This window comes from Polypterus senegalus, chromosome 5 (assembly GCF_016835505.1).
Source record: "Polypterus senegalus isolate Bchr_013 chromosome 5, ASM1683550v1, whole genome shotgun sequence".
Classification (NCBI taxonomy): Eukaryota; Metazoa; Chordata; class Cladistia; order Polypteriformes; family Polypteridae; genus Polypterus; species Polypterus senegalus.
Window position 1 is genome coordinate 64,754,342 of NC_053158.1, and position 20,412 is coordinate 64,774,753.

A 20,412-nucleotide genomic window follows, 5' to 3' on the forward strand; every position below is an offset into this window, starting at 1 on the left:
AATATTGATATTGATCTCTATCTCAAGTGCAGCATCTTTGGATGAACAGTATAAGTGCCATTTTCTGACTTTGTTAGACCTGTATTTGCCATTGAGAATTTGCATGATAGATTTAAACTACCATAAATATGTAATACCCTAAAATTTGAAGAGAACTAGAATTCACCTTTCAATGTGACTTAAAACATATCCTTAAAAGAAAAAATAGTTTAATCAAATTAGTATATATGAAAATTAAAATTGTAACATACTATTACCATTTACGTTTAGTACATTTTTACAGACTCTGACACCAACTCCAGTAACTCAATAATTGCTTCCAAATCTGACTCTGACTCTACAGCCCTGGCTGAGAAGCTACAGAAATTAATTTTGATCAACAACGCATAAAAAAGATCATTTGTCTAAATGTGAACAATTGTACTTAATCATTTCCATGCATGTACTGAACATTTGCCATTTGTGGGAAAGAATGAGAATATTTTTTCTTTTATGTACAAGTGACCTAATGGTTTGGAAGTTACACATATTGTTTCACAAGCATAAATTGACAAATCTATCTAGAATTATGCCAAAACAATTGAGAAAAATTCTACCATAATCTTCCTGAATGTTTGTGTGTAAATACCTTATTGTTATTGTTAATAGTTTCAGTTGCAATCTGGAAGGGCATCTGTCTAAAAATAACTGTTATAACTTACTTCTTTAGATAATACTTCAAATATGGTCTTATAGCAAATTCAGTAGGGTATGTTCATAATTTCTGATGATCTTTCCAGATTTTACATCTAGAGTGGACATGGCTATCATAATTAATTTTACAAAGGGTGGTAGGATGGGTGTTTCCCCTTCATGATTACTTTGATTACTCATCACAGAGTGCATATAGATTCTGTTAGATATAGTAATTTCTAGCTTCTAACATCATTAAAAGTTGCATATTTTATTTTCTCAAGTTTCTTTTTTCAGTAACTGTTTTTACTAAAGAGTATATGGTGAAAAAGTAGTTAACACTGCTTCTTCACTGCTACTGAGATGTTCATTTAATTCCTAGGAATGCTGATGGCTTTCGCCAGATGTTTGAGTTTCCTTGCAGAGACAACCACATTAGAAAATATAATGATAAATATGCCAAGTATGTGTGCTATTGTGCTTTGTCTAGGGTTAGTTCTTGCTATGTTTCTTATGATATAGGACAGCCTCTGAGTGACCGTATATTGGAGTAGGAAGTAAAAGCAATGGAGAGTTTAGTTTTTTTTAATTTGTAGTAAGTGTAATAAAAGCATATTTTATCGCTGTAATGATACATATTGTACATTTATTTTTTACAGGATTTTCAGGAAATTGTATAGGCTGTGGGGAGAAGGGATTTCGTTACTTTACTGAGTTTTCCAACCACATCAACCTTAAGCTGGCCACTCAACCAAAGAAGCAGAAGCACTTAAAGTATTACCTTGTGAAAAATTCACAGGGAGCTTTGTGTAAAGGGCCTCTCATCTGCTGGAAAGGTAACAGGCTGAATGATTACTATAGTGACTATGTTTCATAAAACATACAAACATTTATAGTCTGTGCTTCTGTAGGTGCACATGCAAGGGTATTCCTCGTTTTATTAGTCAAGGAGATGGAGGCAAGTAGTTACATTAAAAATGATTCAGCAGAGAATAAGCTGTGTTATTAAGGTGTTTATATCTTATTAGTGCTAGAAAAGATAAAAGCATTGAAAAGAAGAAACTGTGAAATGACCTGGGTTCATTACATTAATTGGAAGGTACAGTTTGGTGTAGTGTTAAAACAGTCAGGAAATGGGAAAAGTTCTGGTTAGAAAAGAATACAAAGTAATAAGCATAATAAAGGAAGACAGGAGGAATTTAAATTAGATGTATAACGACTGCACTGTGTTCAAAAAGTACAGTTTAGAAGTTTGAAATATTTTATGTACAACAATAAATCAATCAATCAATTAATTAAACTAGACACCTGGGGGTATAATAAAGAATAAGCAAGAATAAAAGCTAGTGATACATGACAGTACACCATATAATAAGTAAAGGAAAATTGTATAATACTGGATAAGCAGAAAACTGTGAGGCACGGTGTTTCATTGCACAGTGGGCCACTGCTAAGAATAATATAAAGAATACGGCAAACGTGACTATTACTGAAAAGACAAAAAATAAAACAAAGGTAGATATTGCAGTATTGTGTACAAGATTAGAGAAATATAATGCAATGTAAAGAGAAGTTGAAGAGTGGAGGCATAACATAAAAGAGTAAACTATTTAACTAAAAGAAAAGATCAGTGCAAGTTCAAATAAACTAATACAATAGATATTGTAGTTTGCAAAATAAAAATAGGACTGAAGAAATGTATTTATTAGCAATTTGTATGTATACTGTGACGTTTAGCAGGCTTCACTGAGCCCCCAAATCCTCCAGCATCAACACAAGACCCAGTTAAAGTAATAATTTATTTTAACTTCACAGGTAATGCACAAACAAAGCACAGACACAATACCTCCCGTTTGCTCTTGCTTTCTTTCTTTCTTCCTCTCCTTCTTCTTCTCCAGGTCAGCGTTGTCCAGGTCCTCTCCTAACTCTGACTTGCCTGGATGAGGTCAAGTGGCTTCCTTTATGCCAGACCCGGGTGTACTTCCAGTGTTACTGCACTACAGGTTGGAAGCATTTCCAGGTCAGGCGGAAGTTCCATAAAGTCTGGACAATCTGTTCCTGCATCTCCCCCTAGTAGCACCCATGGAACTCCGTAGGGTTGACTGACAGGACTGTAATTCCCAGCCTGCCCCTTGGGTATCCACGCAGGCACCATAGCTCAGGAAGCCTGCCACCTATTATACTGGAAGAACAAATTGTCCATGGGATTGTTCTCCCCCACCCTTCCGTTAAACTGACCTTCAGCCGGGTAAGGAACTATGAACCATCCCGGCCCGAACACCAGCCCATACCTGGTATCCATTATAATGTAAAATAAGATTTGTGATCTCTATACTTCTTATAGAATACAAATTAAGAAATGTTTACTGAGCATACATTTTCAATGAAAGGATAATTTTATTTTAATGTTGTTTTCCTTTATATATTATTTTCACATAATTACAGAAACATTTCATAGAATATTGTCAAATATCATAATTACAGAAACATTTCATAGAATATTGTCAAATATCCAGACATCCATCTATTATCCAACCAACTATATCCTAACTACAGGGTCACGGGGGTCTGCTGGAGCCAATCCCAGTCAACACAGGCAGGAAACAAACCCTGGGCAGGGCGCTAGCCCACTGCAGGGCACACACCAAGCACACACTAGGAGCAATTTAGAAACGCCAATGCACCTAACCTTTGGACTGTGGGAGGAAACTGGAGCACCCGGAGGAAACCCACGCAGACACGGGGAGAACATGCAAACTCCATGCGGGGAGGACCCGGAAAGTGAACCTGGGTCTCCTAACTGCGAGGCAACAGCGCTACCCACTGCGCCACCGTGCCGCATTCAGACATTCATTTAGAATTAACATTCAGTTATTTCATAATTCTTGATTTGATGTTCTGATTAAGTTATTTATAGCTTCATGACATCTTTGCATATATACTGCTACTACATTGCTATTTTAAATGTACATGATATTATTGCCTATAGTTAGATGTTGTAAATCTACATTTTTATTTAAGTTTTTCATGGTCATTTAAAGTGTCTTCAGGCTAAATATCTGCTAAGATGATACTGATGTAGCAATTTTGTGTTTGTCTTTATACAGCTGACAAGCTTCTGATACAGCTTCCGATTATGACATATGTATGTGTTCAGATTGTGGTTGTTAATTGCAAAAGTTATACTTAGAAAGTGTTGTGATTGCTTGCAAAGATTGTGTTAGACTAATAAAGATAAGATAAATGAAAACACTTTCATGAACAAAATTAAGTATAGGATGGTTAAACTGAGGCAGGCAAAGTATAAAATAAATACAAATAAACAAAAAATAAGCCTCCTGTCCTCTGCACCCTTTCATCTGATGAGATGGTTTGTCAGCTTGCCTCATGCACCACTATCCTACGCATTCGGTCTTTCTTAGGTGTATCCTTTTGTCTTTTCATAGCCTGTCCTCTGTTCCTCCTACCTATTCAGTGTTTTTTCACACTTTCTACTTGACTCTTCACTCAAAAAGCCTTTGGCAGACTGGAATTCCATCCCAAGTCAAACAATCACTTCTGAACTCAAGAATGTTCTTCTGTTTACTCAAGGAAATGCCCTAGCAGTCCTGGACTCTGGGAGCTCTTAGTTGCCCTTTAAGGGCCAGGACTTTAAAGCATCTCCCTAGCTCTGGGACAATATGCTCTGTAATCAGGATATTTTGCTCTCTCTATATACTGTATACAGTATATACTGTATATATAACATAGCAGCCACTATGTTCCCACAATGGCATGTGCTGTTTATGACTATGTGTGTCTCTCTCTCTCTCTTTGAAAAGATATATGCAGCTAACATCAAAGGAGATGAAAACAAAAACTATAGCTTACTAGTATTACTTAATAAAATAATTTTCAGTAATTTCCACAGTCCTTTGAAACAGACACACTCAACAATTCTGTGTGTTGTGTCTTTGTACAATTACATTAATGTAATAATTAAAATATAAACAATGATAGTAACTTGGTGAAATATCTCTATTGTAGTACATTACTTCATTTTTAAGTGCCGTCTGAAAAGAATATCTGCGCACACAAAATTAGCATATAACATATTTGAACAATGTGTTTACACTATAAACTAGATGCCCAAACACAACACTTTCTCTCCTACCAGTTGAACACTTATTAAAGAAACCATGTTCGAACATTAAATATAACATATACAGTCAATGCTAAGAGAATGCATCATTACATATTATTAAAAATTCAGCTTTTCCTGAGGTCTTCTCTTTCTCTCAGGATAATGTTGTTCTGCTTCTTGTTGGTTTTGTGGAGCAGTGTTTCCAGACATGTGAGATGAAACTTCAGAAGTAAGAGGATCTTCAGTCTTGTCTTGTTCTTGGTCAACTACTTGGGTTTCCAGGAAAATTGCAGGATTGAGGGAAATCTATGCTTGCTTGTTCAGTTGATGTTCATTTGCATTTATACTCTGCGGGGAACCTAGTTTAGTTGAACCTTCCTGTGTTTGAGCATTCCGTATCGGTCTTCACCACATGGTATTTCCCACATCAACAATATACAATAATGAACCTATTCTAGAAATAACTTTTCCTAGTTGCCACTTGTTATTTCTGTAATCTCAAACTAGAAGATTTTGTCTATTGTTTAAACTCCTGGTACCTTTGTTATATGTTTAAATTTTTTGTTTTGTACCTCCCTCTGTACATCTGCTTTCATGAGATAGATGTGAGACCTTAAATTTCTATTCAAAAACACATTAAGGCTGGAGTGGTGTTTGTTGTTGCATGAATTCATTTCCGTATGCAAATAGAAAATTGTCAAACTTGTGTTGCAGTGACAAATCTTCTTTATTCATGGCTTCAATAGCCCTTTTCAGTGTTTGAATAAATCTTTCAGCTAAAACCATTTATATCTGGATGATGAGGGGCAGATGTGATATGTTCAATCCCATTCTGTTTTGTAAAGATTTTTAATTCTACTGAACTGGACTGTGGTGCATTATTACTGCCAGCTTGTTTTGGCAAGCCATTTCTTGAAAATATTGTGCTCAGTATGGAGATAGTCTTTTCAGAAGTTGTTGGAGTCATGGAAATAACTTCTGGCCATTTAGAATGTGCATCCACGGCCAACTATGAACATAGAGCTCAAAAACGGCCCTGCAAAATCAAGATGTATGCATTGCCGTGGTGCTGAAAGCCATTCCCATGGGTGCAGAGGTGTTTGTTGAGGAGAATTCTGTACTAGCTGACATCCTGTACAGTTCTTTTTAAGGTCTTAGATTTGCTTATCAATACCAGGCCACCATACGTAATTATGGGCCAGAGTCTTCATTTTTACAGCAACCAAATGTCCTTCATGCTGTGTCTATGGTACACAACTTTGAAGGAATCACTACATGTGATCTATATATCAGAGTCCCATAACAAAAAAATAGTTGTTCTTCTTTTCTAACAGCAAATTCTGGGTAGAGAGACTTTCTACATTTTGTCTAAGCTCTAATAACAATATCATATACAACTTGATAATGTTGGATCATTCCTTGTCACTCTTTGGAATGACGGCATTTGTAGCAGCTGCTCAACAATTTTATGATAATATAAGTGGATCTGCAGATATATGCTCTTCTGTTTGTGATGGTGAACGTGATAACGTATCAGCATTAACATGTTGTTGAGTTCCTTTGAATTCAGTATCATATAAGTGGGCTCCCAGATAAAGAGGCCATCTTTGTAAACATGCTGCGGTAGCCAGACAGACACGCCTTTTGGGGTTAAAAATTGACACTAAAGGTGATGGACTGTCATCAATATCAATCTTTGGCTATAAGGGTACTGGTGAAATTTCTTCACTCCCCACACAAGACTTGGTGCTTCTTGATCAATGTGTGCGTAATTGTGTTCAGTCTTGGTCAATGACCGTGAAGCAAAGGAAATTGGTTTCTCACTGCCACCCTTTAGTCTGTGTAATAGAATGGCACCTATTCCGTATGATGATGCATCACATGGCAGCCTTTATGACATAGTGGATTAAAGTGTATAAGTACCTTGTCCGATGTTATCATTCTGTTAGTTTTTTGGAAGGCTTGTTCACAACTCTTAGACCATTTCCATTTTGACCCTGTTCGTAAAAGATAGTTCAAGGGGTGTAGTACTGTAGAAAAAATTTGCAGGAATTTGTGGTAGTAGTTAACAACTTCTAAATGTGATTGCAACCGAGACATATTTTCTGGAGGTGGACCTTTTATTATGGCTTCAGCGTTCAGATTTTTGCAACCCATTTTTATCACTTATATGTTCACAATATAAAATTTTATCTTTGAAAAATTCTAATTTGTACTTATTAACATGAAGTCCATATTCCTCAAGTCTGTCAAACACTAATTTTAAATTATTCAGGTCGTTTTTGATCATTCATACCTCTGACAAGAATATTATCAACATCAGCACTATCTATTAGGTTTTTCTGAAGTACTTGGTCCATTGCTGTTTTCCAGACTGCCAGTACTGTAGCAATACTTAAAACAAGACAGCTATATTGAAATAACCCCATATGTGTATTTATGGGGAAAAACCTCTTAGAAGATTCTTCATTCTCCATTTGTAAGTAGGCTTGTAGCAGATCAATCTTTGTAAAGCGTTCACCTCCAGACAGAGAAGCAAAATTATCCTCTATGCGAGGCAGGGGGTATTGAACAGTGTGAAGTACTGGATTAATTGTAACTTTAACATCCCCACATATGTGGACAACACCTGTTTTTCTCTTTTTTAAAACAGGAACAATGGGTGTAGGTCACTCACTCCACTCCACTTTTGACAGAACCCCTAACGTTCTAAGTTCTGTAATTCTAAGTCCTGTAATTCCAACTCCACTCTAGGAGAAAGAGTATATGGCACTGGGTGGAGTTTATGAAATTCAGGAATGGCATTTTCATTTAATTCTATACATGCTTTATTGTCCTTAAAGTTACAGTTTCTTTTTCAGAAACTTCTTGTGACTACCTTGAGTAGCTGTTATAGTCCTTCAGCAGTGTTCTTGCAGCTAACACCTTTAGGTGACATTGTTTAGTACTTTAATTAAAGGAAAATCCAACTTAATTTTCCTTAATCATACCTAACCAAACAAGGCTGGCCCTCCCTTCTCTACCACATAGAGGTCTAAATACTGTGTTTTGCCCTGATACCTCACTGGTACATTAATATTTCCATTGGTGGACAGCTTTTCTCCCGTGTATGTCTTGAGTACAACTGCAGTCTCCTTTAATGGTATTTTTGAAAACAAATTTTTGTTGTCTGTTGCAAAACTCACAGATAAGGCAGAACCTGTGTCCAGTTCCATTTATAATTGTATTCCTTACACTACGGGAGACTTCCATATGGTTTCATGATCATTTTCAGTAACACTACACAGTTCAAGCCATAAATGACCATCCTTTCCATATTCCAGATCCTATTCAGCTTGGTCTGAGTCAGTCTCACTAATCTGTTCCAATCATCTAATGCACATTTAACTTTCTCCGTTTCACTCTCTGGGCACTCTGTTTGCTATCTGTGAGTGTTTTGGCTACCTTGTACATACACTCAATATGACCACGTTTGAGACTTTTTCTGTGTTTTTTGCTTAAACCAACAGTCATCTGACTTGCGTGACACTCTACCACAGCGAAAACATGCATATTTGCTGCTTTGTTTCTCTGACATTTTATTCATAGCACACTCAAGTTCTTTTTGTTGCAGTTCAGATGCATCTTTTACAGCAATTCCCATTGAAACTGCAATATGCTGTGCTTGCTCCAGTGTCAGGTCTCTTTCAGAAAGCAACCATTTCTGTATGCTTTCACAGTGCATGTCCTAACTAGCCTGTCTCGCAATGCATCAAAAGTCCAGAGGCAAACTGGTAGTGCTCAGCTAATCTCCTTAATTCCGCAGTATATTTGGTTATACTTTCTCCTCTTGGCTGGTTTTGTTTATGAAAACAAAATCTCCCCACAATTACTAGAGGTTACAGATTCAATGATTTTGAAGAATATCATTGATGTTTGTGAATGTTTTCAAAGATAGTTTCTAAGGTGCTAGAAGGCTGTGGAGTAAACAGTATGTTTTGGCACCCATGGCAATTAGTAGCAGCGCTACCTTTTTCTTCATTCTGAGTGTCATTGACTGCAAAAAGTTCCACCCTTTCAATATATGTAGGCCAGTCTTCGGCAGTCGTGTCAAACACGCTATTTCTAATATATCCTTGACATTTTTATTCAGTTTTGTATTAAATTCGGTTGACTCACTGCTTTTTCTGCAGAAGCTGGCATCTGTTCACTTTTCTTTTTTTCTTTGTTGTGAATAATGTTCAGCTTAACTGCATCAGTGTTTAAAGTTCATTATCGTTGCCTATATGTTGTGTTTTTGTACAGTTACATTAATGCAATAATGAAAATATAAACAAAGATAGTACCCAGATAAAATAATTCTATTAAACTGCATTACTTTATTTTTAAGTACCATCCCAAAATAATATCAGTGTGCACAAACTTAGTATGTAGCATATTTGAACAATATGTTTATGCTACAAACTAAATCCACAAACAGAACACTGTGTACCTAGGCCAACTTAAGTTCCTCCTCCTACCTTCTGTTCTGCAATTTTATATGCCACATGTTGAAATTCACAACAGTACAAACTATAAAAATGTAGGAAAAATAGATGGTCTGGTCCTATATTAAAATCTGCTCTAATCACTCTGTAAATCACTTTTGGAAAATACCTACAATAATAACTGAAATTACAGTTCACTCGGCAACTCTAGTAATGGTGTGAATTGACTGAAATAGTAATTTTATATCCCGCGTTTAAATGCTGAGACAAATGACGAGTTCTTTACACTATTCCAGATAATTCCACAATCTAGGGTTCCCATAGCTAAAGGTGTGCATTTACTGGAGAAAGTTTTGTTCCCCTTGAAATTTTTAGGAAATTTCCGTATTCCATTCACAAAGTAAATTCTAGAATGTGGGAATTAATAAGGTTTGTTAAGTGAAGAGGGGTACTATATACACATTAGAATACATTAGAAGGAGGTGTAATGGTTGGGGAACATTTAGCACTGCTTCCTTTTAGCATTTGATTTTTGCATTTGAATCCTGCTTTGGGCAGCTTTCCCCATGTCTATGTTGGCTATTCCAATTTCCCTCCCTTATTCCTTGTGTTAGGTTAATTGGTTTGTTGCAATTGGCCCTATATGAGTGAGTGTGAATTTGTGTGTGAATGTAAGAATGACAACAGAACAAGCTAACTAGGTTCTATGAATGTGCAGGATTTTTAAATTGATGATAAACTTTTGCAGTATAAAGCAGATCATGGATAGTGCAGTGTAATAAGTCCAAAAGGATAGATTAGTGTCATAGGGGTTTAACATTTAAATTGTGAGCTTATTCTACAAAACTAATTTTAAACAGAGTTAAAATGTGACAGCACCTTGTTACTTTCTATACAATTCAAGTATAGTTTTATAATTACATATTAGTACATCATGGTTATTCATTGTTTTAGTTAATTGGAAGCAGTTACTTACAAAATATTAGAATAGAGTCTCAAACTCTTATTGTTAGATTTAGCTGAGTGGCATCGGCATATGAATGAAACAGAATATTATATTTTTGAACTGTAAAAAATAATGTGAAAACAGTAGGAGTCCCAGTACTGAGCGCTGATGGACAACATACCTAACTTTATATCCTCATGAAACACTGAAAGCTGTTTTTTTAAAGGCTAATGTACAAACATGTTGCACAATTTTACCACATCTTTTGAAATGAGTAGTGATTTTTACATCTGTTTAGAGTAATTGTAGAACCTTGATTGAACATTCCCCAGGTATTTCAGTGTTTTCATTTAGAGACTCCAGTTTCTTCCAACAGTTCAAAAGCAAACATATATATCTGAAGGAATAACATCCACTCTAAAAAGTAACTGCCTTACTTGTGTTGCTGCTGACATTGACTATAGTAAAGAGACCAAATACAGCAGGTGGTTTAATTTTTTTTCTTTTTTTGTAATTGTAACAAAAAAACATCTATGTTCTGAAGTGGGGATATCATAAGAACCAATATTTTGGTAATAATTTGATAATAAAGTTTTTAAATGTATGTGTAATCTTAAGATGCTGGTCAATACATGACAACTTTTTTTGGCTTGAAAAATACACATATTTATGTAAGTTTTAATGCTTTTCTTTATAAATGGACCCTGGTATCCATAAGCTTCATTATAAAATGCAAGACCAGGCTAGTTATTTTTTATATTTATAAATATGCTTCATTAAACTCCACAATTTAATGTGGCCAACTAATATATACCATGATTATAAAGAAGTAAGTTTAACTTGAAAAATTACAAACTTATTCTTAAACCATTTCATGTAATGAGTAAATACTGTATCCATGTTACATTGAAGTGAAGTTAAATACCGTATATACAATGCTCTATGCATGTTTATAGGATGAACTAGGTATTTGCCAATTTTTGAGGGATGCATTCCTAAACATTTTTATTTGTTTGGCATGATAAGGGTTCTTTTTGAAAGGGAGCCTGTGTAGTCATTATTTCATATTTGTTTCTATTTTCTTCATATCCGCCCATTTTCTCTTGTAGATGTGTGCATAGTGCAAAAGAAAATATCACAATAATAGGCACCTCACAAAAAGCTGTTCTAAATGGGATTCCAGTCTACATGGCACACACTAACTCATCACATCATATGGTCATCAGCCAATCCTAATATGTGAGGAATTATAACCCATTAGAACTTTTATTACAAAGTCCATACAGACAGTATCTGGGTTTTGATAAAAAAAGTTATATTTTACAGGGAACTGTTATTTTGTTTTTTATTAAGTAACAACTAACAGCCAGAGTCTGTACAGAATCAGAAAATGTAAATCTACTGTGTATGTAGGGTGAATTAATTTCTACAAACCTCCGCGGGTATGGGTGGGTTTAGGTATTAACTGCAGCAGATACAGGTGGGACTGTGTTACCACAGTGCATACGGCTAGTTTGTGTTTGGTTTTCAGAACCCACACAAAACTGAAAATTTGGCTTCCATGAGACATTTTTATTTCACTGGGAGTATACAAGCTGTCTAAAATATTATTATTTTCTTGTCTGCACTTATCATCTCATAAACATAAAATTCACAGATAGTAAAGGTCAAAATAATTGAATATTTGAGAATAATACCCCTTAGCTTAACTTTTAATACTGCTAAGGCACAAAAAGCATAGAACGCTAAGAAAACCAAGTTAAACATTGAATTCTAATAAATTACTCAAGATTCTACTGTTTATTTTCCTCTGTGTTATATATAAATTATAAATGAAGATTTCATAATCCATATAAAGCACCACAGATATTCAGAAGGATGCAGTGATTAAATAATGTGAACCTTCTTTTGAACCGTTGCTGCTAGAAATGAATACAGACAGCTGTGGATTAAGTTTATTTATAATCTAAATTATTCTCTTCATACAATTTAGAAAATGATTTAGCTTTAAATGTACAGTCAGCACAATTAATTTCCAAATGTTCTTTTTTTCAAATGTAATACAATTTGCATTCCTGCAGTGGTTCCTCAATGTGCAGTTATGATTTGAATAACTGTATATAGTAATTTAAATAACTAGGTAACTTGTTGGTGTTTTGGTGTTTCTGTTGTATTACTGTATGTCAATACCCTAGAGTCTGGAGCTGCTCACTGTTAACAGGATAGCATTTTAGAAGGGACATAACATTGTTGCCGCCATTTCATTTCAATTTTGAGCCCAGACAAAACTTAACATCGATGAATAGGAAACAGAGGTAGGGAAAGCCTCCTGTTATATACCCAGACACTTAATCTTCGCTTGTTTGTGCAACTTTGTGTGCAGAGGTAAATGATATATTCACTTTCAGTTAAAGTTCTGACCTGCCAAACATGCCATAAATGGATATTGTGTTGTTTGTACTAACACCAAAGGAAGGTCTCAGTGGGAAAAAGATCAAGAAAAACTAATGCATGCATTTGCTCTTCTAAAATGCCTTATGATGAATTTTATCCTCAACGGTCTAAGACCACTGCAGTATCTCTTCTTCTATCCTTTTATCTGGTTTACATTTTAATACAGGGAAAGTGTTAAATGACATTTAAAGGAGCTATAAAGAAAGATATTATGTTTACATCACAAAGCCACTTTGTGGTTGGTGTCTCCAACCTAAAAAGAGAGAGAGATGTAGCCAAGCACAAGTTGCCCATTTAGGGCAGTGGCAAAGAGGGGTGTTTGACAAAAGAGCACAGAGTAGAAATTTTTGAAATTACTTTAAATTATTTTGTAGTCCTTCTATAAAGGAAGTTATTGTCTAGCATATACTTTATAATAAGCGTTATAGTTGTTCAGCAGATAAGTAAAATGTGAATGTGATGCAATGAATATTAAAAATATTTCTGAAAATACACGGAATATTATACATTTTTAATCAGGTAAGATTTTCTTATTTTTCCTTCTACTCTAGAATGCAAAACAAGACAGCTGGTTCCCAGTCAGCTGTCTGTCAAACCAAGTTCTTCTACGTCCCCTACTGTGAATCCAGATAGTGGACCAAGTAATGAATATAGCACAACATCTGCACAGACTGGTATGGAAAATGATTTCTTAAAAATTACCTGTGAACTTAAAATTGACTCTTATTAATTTTTAAAAGTAAATCTAGTTACGTTAATTTAACAGAAAAGGCCCTCTCTTTGACAGATTACCCATGTAGTCGAACATTGACATCTTCTATGGGCAGCCTATTTGGTAGCCAGGACCTCTCCAGGGACAAGAACCTGGTAAAGCCTATTGCACTCTCCATGCAGACAGTGTCTAAGAATCTAGCAGCAGGTTGGTATTACTTTTTTCTACCACAATAACATGTTTTTCACTATTTAAATAATGCATGGTTTATAGCTAGAGTTTATAAAGTTAAATAACTTGTAGATTATAAAACATTTTGAAAAAGTTTCCGTGGTGGCCAATTTATGTTTAAGTTATTTATTTTAACTGAGACAAATATCTTGTAAGGTAGTTATTTTTATTCATTTTGAGCAATGTTTCAACTGAATATTAATAGAAGACTTAATCATGAATACATTTTTCTTTTGCAATTACTATGTGTCAGAGGTGATTTTTCCAATGTATACTTTAAATTTCAGTTATTTGCCTACTGGAACTCAGACTCATGTAAATTTTCTCTTGCTTTTTTGGTGATAGTCTTGGCAATAATAAGCTGAGAATGTCTAATGAGACTTCCCTATCTAACCAGTAGACTCTGACATCTTGTGGAGAATCCCCAAGTTGCTTTATTTTAGATGTATAGTTTACTGTATCATGGGTCTCCTCCTAGTCTTCTATGAAAAGTAATGGTCTTCTAGGAAATACCTTTGGAACATGCTTTCTAGATGTTAAAATTGCCTGAGTTGCTTCTTCTCAATGTGAAACATAAATTGCTCTGATATAATCACAGATTATTAGAATCTTTAAAATCTAAGCCTTTTAATCATGTTTAGGAATCTAATTTTGCCTCCTTGTACTTAGAATCTAATTTTTTACCATCACCAACCAGTTCTTACAATTAACCTTGAGGACAGAGATGTAACGTAATTGTCAAACTGAAAGTTTTGTCCAAGGACTTGACTTGTATTGCAGCACCAGTTTCTGAGTGCCGTTGCATTTCACCAACTTCAGTCTCACATATGTATACATTATTAACCTTGTCATATACTGTAGATTTAAGGTTCCTTTTAATCTTCATCTATGTTATGCAATATTGTTTTAATGCCCTTTTTGTATATACAGCATGTAAATAGCAAATTTAGTATAATACATTGTCTACTTTTACTATGTGAAATTGTAGCCTTAATTGTATGCATTGAAAGTAACCACTTTCAGTTCTATGTAATGTTTGGATTAGTTTGTGACAATTAGCCCCCTTTGCAATTTGTTTTATTATTTTTGCTTTTATTGTTTAGCTCCCCCTGATGGCATAGCTAATGGGAGCACTGGAAAAAGCGTTATTTTCAGCTCTCCGCAATCCTTTCACTCTTCTGTGCATACATCTTCTTTGTGTTCAGGTTACTTTGCTTCAGAGACAGGTAATCCCATCCTTTCGTCTTCTCTCTGTGTAGTTTAAAAAAGCAATTGCAATTTTTATAATAACACTTTTTCTTCTGATCTATAGGTTATGTCTCTTAAGTTTGCTTAAGGACTTGAGAAAGTTATTTTCAGGTGCTTGGTGTATCCAGAGACTTACTTTTTGTTGTTTAGCCTCAAGCCACTAGTTAAAGGGGTGTTAATAAGGTAGCTGGTTTGTTCCAGTGTTCTGTGGGCAGGTAACAATAATTAAATTTGGTCTGTGAGCTGTTTAGTATTATGCTAAGATATGCTCAATTTATATACGTTTGCATATGTACTGTACAGGTATATATTTTCTGTAGTGGGATTGGTGCCCCATCTATAGTTTTGCTTTGCTCCTGAGTGTGATGAGAGCCCCCTGAAACTCTTGAGTTATAATAAATAATTTTGAGAATTCATTGTTATTTAATGTATATATTTAGCTAACTATAGGAACAAAAACACAAGCTATGATATTTTAGAGGCAGGGACTTCCACCCAAAAAATGTAATTTTACAGCAAGCCAACATTTGAGTGCCCATTTGTGGAGTGGTATTATGTTTGCTCTTAAGTACACACAGTAAGTGTTTTGGCATAATCCAGTGAAGTTTAAGATTACTCATGGACAAACATGACATCCTGTTGCCCATATCTTCAGATAATGGCTTTTGCTCCCTTCATGACTTCACAAATGATCATTGGTCTTCACACTAATAATCTGTGATGTTTAATGGTAATTTATCCCCCAAATATATGATATGTAAGATAGCATTAAAATAAATGTATTATTTTAGAACCATGCTTTATTTGTCATAATATGGGTGCTCAGGGTAGTTCTAGTAGGGCTACAATCCCTGAAGAACACAACACTAAAATCAATGATCAATCAATATTTCTTGTGCATAGAGTCTCTCATACTAAGTTCCGCCTCTGAAATCTGTGCAAAGTAGTTAATACACACATTTTTTATATGTACAGTAAATCTCTAAAATCAGTAATGCAAAACATCTTAGTGTGGTGTAGAAAATCATTTCAACAAAATAAATTTCAGAATACAAATTGAGAAGATGAGTGTCTTTAACCTAGAGCTGAAGTTGAATTTGGTAGGAAACAGGAGAGAGAGTTTCAGAGGGTGTTAGAATGACTCTTCAACAAGAACCATTTCAGAAGTTGTTGGAATTAGGGTAATTACAGCTTAATGTCATAGTATCTTTCAGTTAGTCATTTCACACTGCTTTTATAATTAATTAATACCTGTGTCTAATTAAACAAATTCCATATAATCATGACTGTAACTTAGATTGTTTCATAGATAATTATGTAGGCTCAATATGCTGTACAATTTCCTTACATGACGTTCTGAAAAACTAAAACCTTTTTTTTTTATAAATGTTGCTACAAGTCAAGTATGATTGCATCAAAACTAAAGTACTGGATTTTATTTGAGTGTAAAGCTGCACCTTAACCATTAGTGGCATTCCTTAAAGTCCTAATTAGCTTGTTTGTTTGCCTTAAACAAATTGCACTTTAATTTGTTTTCACTTTAGCTGCCATGCGCTCAGGACCACCTAAGAAAAGACATCGTAGCTGGTATCCAGGATCCCCAGTTCCTGTTCCTTTAACAGCAGTTCCTGTACCTGCTATACGGCCTGTGACTCGAACACCAGGTAACAGAGTGGTTTTTTTTTTGCACATCTACTATGCTGTTACTTAACACAAGACAAGATACATTAACACAAGACATTAACAAGAAAGATTAGATTAGATTAGATTACAACAATACCATTTATTTATATAGCATGTTTTCATACAAATGCTGTAGCTTAAAGTGCTTTACAAGATGAAGAAAGAAAAAGAAAAAATATAAAAATAAAACTAGGCAATACTAATTAACAAAGAATAAAATAAGGTCTGATGGCCAGGGAGGACAGAAAAAACAAAAAAAACCTCCAGAGGGCTGGAGAAAAAAACAAGCTATGCAGGGGTTCTGAGGCCATGAGACCGCCCAGCCCCCACCTAGGTACGAGATCAATTTTATTAATCCCATGGGGAAATTCAAGCTCAGAAGAGAAGATGCCGAATGCACACTCAGGAGAAGCAGTCGGATCATCTGCTGGCTTGCTGCTGCTGGCGAGCTGTGTGTTCTGCTTGTCACTTGTCTTTGTTTTAAGAGCTGGGAGCACATGATGTGTGTCTGTCAAAAGCATTCCAACATCTGCTAGGGTAGATGTCCGTGAACTTGTTTTAAATGTTGTCTCACTGCCTTGTATCGTGTGAAGTTTAAGTGTCTCTTGCGGGATGTCAAATTATCTTCCGAGAAGATCATGTCTCGTCTCCCTAGTCCCAAGATACATGTTTGAAGGTATACTAATAATGCTAAAAGACATAACATCGAAAATTCACATTTGTAGTGACTTATCTCCATTTTCAGTACAGGGTTTGTTGCCTGTTTCTGTGTTATTACTAAAGATATAAGAACATCAAAAAGTAACATTTGTTAGTGTCTCCAACAACAATTTGAACAAGGAAACTAACTTTAAATTTCATTTTCACTGTTTTTCTGAAAGCATGTGAAACTCCAGTCAGCAAGGCAACCATTGTTGCCAGAATATTGTTACTGGGGAGCCATAATTTTGAGAAAGAGACATGTCAGTTAAACAGATCCACCTTTTATTACTGAACAAAGACTCCATAAGGCTTTGCACATATAGCTCAAATGACAACTGAGGCACGACAAAACTACCAAAATTATAGTAAACTCTGTATTTGAACATTTCATAATTTTTAATAAAATGTGCAACCAGAATGTTTAAGATTCAGAGCTTGTTCACTTTCACTCACTCAACCCCACAGCATGCACTTAATATCTTTATCTTAGGTTCTTCTTCTTGCTGAGGTATTGAGCCATTGATCTATCATTATAGAAGTCACCTGCTTTAGTAACTGAGATAATTGGTTTGCCTACCTTTCACTTGTATGAAAACCATTCTACAATGTTTATTAGGTCATGGCTGTTGGTTTCCATGGAAATTAGATTACGGTCAGTGCTGCAAGAAAATAAAAGCCATGTTGCCCTGACTTTCAATTTGATCAATCAAGTGCTAGAAATCTTTTTGAAATAATTAATATATGACGTATTATAGGCACATTTCTAAGAAAATAACACCTTTTAAGAAGACTTAACAGCTCTTAATAAAACAGGTCATGTTATTCCTTATTGAGTTTGGTGAAGTGCTTTCTTCCAATATTTTATTTTTTATAGTTCAAACAAAACATGCGTCAGCTTTGTAACTCTTAACACATATTGAAAAATATATCTGTGAAAATCCTGTATTTGGTGGAACTAATAACTTTTATTTCAACATATTTCTTATGAGGTTTACATATTAAATAACATTTTGACAAGCAGTTTATGTATAGTGAGCCAGAAGCAGTGAAGGAGTATGGAGGACAGACAGAGAGCTGTAATGCATTATTGTCATGTGGCATTTTTGAGTTTGAAATCAGACTCTCTTAATGTAGAGTATTATGACAGGAGGAATACATGTGCTTTTAATAGAAAGACAATGTTGGATTCACAAAATTAATAGAATTAGAAAGTGCATAATCAGTGTAACTTTGTGACAATTGTCATCTTTTCTCTTGAAACCCCTAAATAATGCCTTCTGTTTGCTTGGTGAAGCCATACATAAAATGCAAATTAACGATAAGTTAACAAAATTAATCTGAGATTATCAACTAAGACTACAAATCTGTGCTAACAACAGATTACCACAGTTTTTATTTGTTCAGTAGGAAGTTTCTAGCATGAGTCTTAAGCCCCTTTCACTCATGTATTTAACTGGATTTACTCATTCACACATGTTATAAAGACTTTACATTTTCCTTAGTTGATGGTATTCACATGAGAAGTGACAGTGGTTCTGAAAGGCCGAAAAAAGATTTTCTTTATCTAGAAAATTAACATTGGCCAGCAGGAATGGCATAGTGCAAAGTCATCCGTTTTTGTTGCAGAATTTACTTCAAGTCCAGATTTATTGCCATTTGTATCTGAATCACAAAGACACATTCAACTAATATGTGGAATTAAAAGTTTATGGCATGTAGTATCTGCATCTTTCTTTTAACTCTAATGTTGCTGCTTAAGAACCATACATATTTCAATTTGCTTTTCTTGCTTTACAAAGCAAATATGTACAGTATTTATACTATTATATGTAGATACGCCAACTTTATTAAAAAATACTTCATGCTAATTTTTGCAACATTTGATGATGTTGTGGCATAACATTGGATGGACAAAACAAAAATAATTTCTATCTATAAAGATGTTAACAGGTATATAGTATCTAAAGTTTAAGCAAGTATATTGACAATTGCTTTTTCTTTTCTTCATAGATCCTATTTTATCAGTTTCCTCACCCCAGCCTGTAGCTTCCAGTGTTGTGCATCCTCAAGCTGTCCCTGCAGGGGAAACAGTGATTGTTCCAGATAATCTGCTAAATAACTCAGGAATCAGGCCAGTTATTCTAATTGGTAAGAATTCATAACATTCAGTATGTTTGTGTCAATAAGAGATACAAATTAAAATCATAGGTAATAACCAGTATTACGCTTGTATGTTAATCTGCTTGCATTTTATTTTGAAAAGAATGGATGAGAGTAAGTATAGCATACCTGAAATTATTCAAGTGAAATTATACTTTTATTTCTCTTGTAAATCTGGACATTTTAAAGTAGTCACATTACTCACCAGTGATGTGGATTAAAAATAAAATCATTGGAGATCCCATTGCTTTACAGGAAAATATTAATATGAAAGATAAGTACATCCTATTTCAATTCTGCAATAGACATAGAATAACTGCAAATGATATTGTCCTTGCCAACTCCTTAAGTTATCTAAATCTTACCTCAGATGACAAAACAACACATGACAGACTTTACTTTAAATGAGGATTTACTTACTTTTATTTTACTGCATGTATTTGATTTTGGGGCAGTATGGTAGTGCTGTAGTTAAGAGTAGCCACTTCACTGTTACAGGAGTCAATATATACTAAAGAGGGCAGTTGAGGGCAGCTAATCTGTTCTCCTCTTAGACCCCCAAGTGTCATTACTTTACAAATGACTTTGTTTGAACATCTTTCCTGTTTTCTAACTCTTTTGCCACTAGTGTCTGGTCGTCTTTCTGCAGTTCAGTTAATTTCCAGAATCATCTTGAAAGCTTGCCAGCTTGAAAGACATACTTTTGTCCAGGGAACACTCCTAACTTTACACTGTATTAAATAATAGAACAAGGATAGGAACTGTGCCGCATTGTGCAACTGAGTCAGGAGAGATACTGGGTTATTCCATTAATAATCCTAGGCATTTCAGTAAAGAGCATGGCACTGTGTTATTCATAAACAGTGGCTAGGGACCTTTCCTCCCTTTTCCGAATCTTTCTTTCTGTATGTTTATAATATCTTTATTGGAGTTTTGAAAAACAAATATTGCAAGGCTATATTCTGTATTTGTAACTTATCCAATATGAAATATTATCCTTTGTCTGTCATTTTGA

At 34.8% G+C, this 20,412-nt stretch overlaps 1 protein-coding gene across 3 annotated transcripts in view; it reads left to right on the forward strand.

Moving 5' to 3' along the window:
• Positions 1-20,412, forward strand: part of greb1l (GREB1 like retinoic acid receptor coactivator) — a 211,799-nt gene that overhangs the window by 118,410 nt on the left and 72,977 nt on the right. For 2 of the 3 annotated variants that reach the window (XM_039754721.1, XM_039754722.1), the window contains exons 6-11: positions 1,332-1,508; positions 13,213-13,335; positions 13,449-13,580; positions 14,708-14,830; positions 16,397-16,516; positions 19,248-19,385. In XM_039754721.1, the coding sequence (XP_039610655.1) occupies positions 1,332-1,508; positions 13,213-13,335; positions 13,449-13,580; positions 14,708-14,830; positions 16,397-16,516; positions 19,248-19,385 (813 nt within the window). Of the gene's footprint in view, positions 1-1,331; positions 1,509-2,584; positions 2,921-13,212; positions 13,336-13,448; positions 13,581-14,707; positions 14,831-16,396; positions 16,517-19,247; positions 19,386-20,412 lie in introns of those variants that run through there. The other variant, XM_039754723.1, reaches the window with a different exon arrangement.